The 5,240-nt window shown below is 31.4% G+C and overlaps 1 protein-coding gene across 1 annotated transcript; it reads right to left on the bottom strand.

Annotated features, from left to right (window-relative positions):
* Window positions 1-2,257: 2,257 nt before the first annotated feature.
* LOC134709324 (uncharacterized) lies at window positions 2,258-5,240 on the bottom strand. The gene is made up of 2 exons (XM_063569492.1): window positions 5,192-5,240; window positions 2,258-3,975 (listed from the first exon to the last, which is right to left on the bottom strand). Exons 1-2 carry the CDS (start codon window positions 5,238-5,240, stop codon window positions 2,279-2,281), a joined length of 1,746 nt encoding a protein of 581 aa, XP_063425562.1. The 3' UTR covers window positions 2,258-2,278.

Here is a 5,240-nt window from a genome sequence, read left to right as displayed (position 1 = left end):
TAATTTCCAGAGTATGCTGACCTTCCCAAAATTTTCTTTTCGTCTTTTTTTGTTGTTCTTTTTCTACAAAGGCAAATATATGTGATGATGTTGTGCTTATATTTTATAGAAAGGTAAACCTGATAGAAAATGAATGTTTTGGCACTTTCTATGTTTTGGCACGATTGATGAATTTGGGTTCCTTAACTTTTTACCTAAGGTGCTAATGCGATTTTTTATAATTGTTTAAGAGAACTGATTATCGAAATTGTAGACTGCTTATGAAGAAAATATGTTGCGAGTAACAAAAGAAAGTTTTTTTGTCAAGTGAGCACAGTGAAAAGAAAAATTACAAAATACTGAACTCTGAGGAAAATTCAATCGGAAAGTCCCTAATCACATGGCAAAATAAAAAACCCACATCAAAACCGAAAGGACAACAACTGTCATATTTCTGACTTGGAACAGGCATTTTCAAATGTAGAAAATGGTGGTTTGAACCTGGTTTCATAGCGCTAAACCTTTCACTTTTATGACAGTCGCATCAAATTCAGTTATTTTAACAACGATGCGTGAACAAAACAGACACAATCGGTAAAATAGTCAAAACATGGTTACAGCAGTCATCACTGTGTTACAATCTCAAGTCAAACAAACATTTACAAGCACACAAAAAGCGTCTATCAAATTAAAAAAACCCACATTCCTTGTTTCGCGTGTTGGGCGTCAGATATACAAACGTCACAAAAAAGACATTTTGTCGTTTAATATCTATACAAAACAATTATAATTTCACATGGAGATGTGAACAAGTGAACGAGCATATAAATGCTTATCATTTGTCTTTTGCAATATGTCTATAACAAAAATCACATAACATTGTTTGATGAATTTGTTATTTTCATATATATTTATATACTTCAGCAAAAGGAAAAAAGACAAAAAATAATTTAAAACTTTTACAAAATGTATTTATTATATAATGCTTGTCGTTCATTTTTCCTAATGTATTTTCTTATTTCCTAATATTTGATTTGCATCCTTCTTTGTTATGATTTGTACTAAAACGTAGCATCGATGTTTATTTGCCGAGTTATATCGAAAAGCCATGTGAAAACATGTCGGAAAGGGAAAGCAGTAAATAAATGTTTCATATCAACCCGCTAAGCACACTTTTTTGAAATTTTGGGTTCTAAATGCTCTTCAAATTTGATCTTCCTTGGCTTTACAACTATTTTGATCTGATGAGTCTTATGTAGACGAAACTCTCGCGTATCAAATTATAATCCTGGTATCTTTGATAACTAATTAATCAAATAACAATATCTCAAAGATGCTTTGAATTGTTTTATTGGAAAAAGAAACAAAAATGTCTGTGTAGCCAGTATATTCCTGCTTCATCTGAAAAAAAAAGTTTTAACATCTATTTTCTTTTATATTCGTTGTATGAATGTAAGTTAACACATGTCAATTTAATGACATTCGATGCGACTGTCATACAAGTGAGATGTTTAGCTAGCTATAAAACCAGGTTCAATTCACCATTTTCTGCTTAAGAAAATGCCTGTACCAAGTCAGGAATATGACCGTTGTTATCAATTCATTTTATGTGTTTGAGGTTTTGATTTTGCCATTTGATTACGGACTTTCTGTTTTAAATTTTCCTCGGAGTTTAGTATTTTTGTAATTTTACTTTTTAGATATACATAAAAAAAAACTTTGTTTTCGTGAGTTCGAAAAACACAACATGAATCTGATATTGTAGTAACAAATCAAAACTTTCAACAACTCATTGTATTTATTTCTTTGATTAAATAACATAAAACGACACCTAAAGTTTTGCCACACCGTAGCATGATTACAATCAACATTTTCTGATGTTTTTTCTTGCTTGATTTGAAAAATTTTGCTATATTATTTCAAAATTATTTGTATGGTTTGCATAAACGTTAATTAATCATTCGGGTGCACGACGGGTGCCATAAGTGAAGCTGGAGCTGATTAATGTTTCGATTCTATAATTAGTTTATTTGAGAACTGCAGGTAATTGACTCTCCACATGTAGTATCACTAATGAAGAAAATCCTCTCATTTTCCTAAAATGTTAACACGTTTTGTATTTAACATCGACAATGTTTTATTTGACTATATTTACCGTATGCGATCATTTTTTAGGGGAGGTATCATTTATCGATAATAATATACATGTTTTGTGTTTCGTTCTGTTTGATTTTTTCTTAATTTATCATCTTATAAATTTTGAATGACTTACTTTAAAATTGGAAAGTCTTACTCGTCATTAATATTTATAAAACAGTTTGTCTTTGATATTTCCATAACCGTCGTTATGGTAACCATATTCACTTCCTTTGTTTACTATGATTTTTGTTTTTCCATTTCCATTACCATAGTAACCATAACCATACCCATTTCCATAACCATATCCATAACCGTCGTTATTGTAACCGTATCCGCGTCCTTTATTAACTATGATGTGAGTTTTATCATTTCCATAACCGTTGTTATTGTAACCATATCCATTTCCTCTATTTACTACAATTTTTGTTGTTTTTCCATTTCCGTAACTGTTATAACCATCATCATACCCGTTTCCATATCCGTCGTTATTGTAACCATATCCACTTCCTTTATTTACAATGATATTTGTTCTTCCATTTCTATAACCGTTGTCACCATAACCATATCCATTTCCATAACCATATATATTACCATAACCATATATATTTCCGTAACCATATCCGTTTCTATAGCCGTAGTTATTGTAACCATATCCACTTCCTTTATTCACAATGATATTTGTTTTTCCATTTCCATGACCATATATATTTCCATAACCATATATATTTCCATAACCATATATATTTCCATAACCAAATATATTTCCATAGCCATATCCATTTCCAAAGCCACCGTTATTGTAACCATAACCCCTTCCTTTATTTACAATGATATTTGTTTTTCCATTTCCATAACCGTTATCACCATAACCATATATATTACCATAACCATATCTATTTCCATAACCATATCCGTTTCCATAGCCGTAGTTATTGTAACCATATCCACTTCCTTTATTTACAATGATATTTGTTCTTCCATTTCTATTACCGTTGTCACCATAACCATATCTATTTCCATAACCATATATATTTCCATAACCAAATATATTTCCATAGCCATATCCATTTCCATAGCCGTTGTTATTGTAACCATATCCACTTCCTTTATTTACAATGATATTTGTTCTGCCATTTCTATAACCGTATCTATTTCCATAACCATATATATTTCTATAACCATATCTATTTCCATAACCAAATATATTTCCATAGCCATATCCATTTCCATAGCCGTTGTTATTGTAACCATTTCCACTTCCTTTATTTACAATGATATTTGTTCTGCCATTTCTATAACCGTATCTATTTCCATAACCATATATATTTCTATAACCATATCTATTTCCATAACCAAATATATTTCCATAACCATATCCATTTCTATAACCGTTGTAATCATTACCATATCCACTTCCTTTATTTACAATGATATTTGTTCTGCCATTTCTATAACCGTATCTATTTCCATAACCATATATATTTCCATAACCATATCCATTTCCATAACCGTTGTAACCATTACCATATCCACTTCCTTTATTTACAATGATATTTGTTCTTCTATTTCTATAACCGTTGTAACCATAACCACTTCCTTTATTTACTACAATTTTTGTTGTTTTATCGGTCCCGTAACTGTCATGATCGTAACCATATCCATTTCCTTTATTTACAACAATTTTCGTTGTTTTATCATTTCCATAACCGTCGTTTTCGTAACCATAGTCATTTCCTTTATTAACAACAATTTTGCTTGCTTTACCATTTCCATAAGCATCGTCATCATAACCATATCCATTTCCTTTATCTACAACAACTTTTGTTGTTTTACCATTTCCGTAACCACTTCCATTTGCTAAAAGAGAGGTTAATACTCTTTATGCCTTCTTTTAGAAATCGCCTCTTACAATTTTGAAAATTTCTTTGTGTGACTTTAGTTGCAATATGTCTTATATAATGGATGGCAATGATTTATAGGCGTGTTTGGTTTTTTTGGGGGTGTACAAGGCCACTGTCAGCGACCTTGTTGTTATGATGATGGCCAGTTAATATTGATATAGAAAGCCGGAATGAGAGAAGAACACACAAATCTTTAGCACTAAACCTGGTGATTATTTTCAATTAAGGTCGTGGAAGATATTGTGGGAATGACATAGGTTAAATTATTTAGGATAGGACCCAGTTTTTTAAAAAGAGGAGCGAAGGAAACCAGAGGAACAGTCAAACTCATACAGCGAAAATAAACTGACAAACCATGGCGAAAAATGAAAAAGATAATCAGACAAATAATGGTACACAAGAAACAACATAGAAAATCACGAAGCACTATACATGAAAAATCTATGATGGAGCAACACCACCAGCTTAACTAACTGATATGCTAACATGTGCTCAAGAATATTAAGCCATTCCTGACATACAGCATGTTAGAATATCTTTTAATTCATTATGAATAAAGTGAAGTAATCTAATGCAAAGTTAAGAAATGGGCACATTAAAGGACGTTCTAATTGACCAAAACAATATTTACAAGAACATTTAGCATGTTCTGCCTTGTTTATGAGGATGACAGCAGTATGTTTAATAGGGCGAATTCCGTTTTTTATATTGGTAAATTTGATACATCTTTAGATAAACTCATCATAGATACCAGGACTTAATTTAGTATATACGCCAGACGCGCGTTTCGTCTACAAAAGACTTACCAGTGACGCTCGAATCCAAAGTAAGTTAAAAAGGCCAAAAAAAGTACGAAGTTGAAGAGCATTGAGGATCAACATTCCTTAAAGTTTTGTCAAATACAGCTAAGGTAATCTATGCCTGAGGTAGGAAAGCCTTAGTATTTCCAAAATTTCCAAAATTTGTAAACAATCAATTTATAAATATAACCATATCAATGACAATTCATATCAGCACAAAGAACGACAGTAACAATGTCATCCATTAATATATCACTCAACAATATGAGTTAAGCTTTTCAGTGTAACGACTGCAAGGCATGATGACCTTAATAAAGTCCCAAATTAAAAAATCCTAGCGTTATTTAAGTAATGAACAAGAGAAGAACTTACCCAATGCAATAAGAAGCAAGACCAAACAAGGCTGTGTCAACTGGAGCAT

Source organism: Mytilus trossulus, chromosome 3 (genome assembly GCF_036588685.1).
Source record: "Mytilus trossulus isolate FHL-02 chromosome 3, PNRI_Mtr1.1.1.hap1, whole genome shotgun sequence".
Lineage (NCBI taxonomy): Eukaryota > Metazoa > Mollusca > Bivalvia > Mytilida > Mytilidae > Mytilus > Mytilus trossulus.
This window is presented reverse-complemented; position numbering and strand designations above follow the sequence as displayed.

Bases quoted from the DNA above. Each gene is read 5' to 3' on its own strand.
- LOC134709324 (XM_063569492.1), bottom strand. From the start codon at position 5,240: ATGCTCCAGTTGACACAGCCTTGTTTGGTCTTGCTTCTTATTGCATTG. The intron at 3,976-5,191 runs GTAAGTTCTTCT...CCTCTCTTTTAG, and splicing joins CTTGCTTCTTATTGCATTGG to CAAATGGAAGTGGTTACGGA.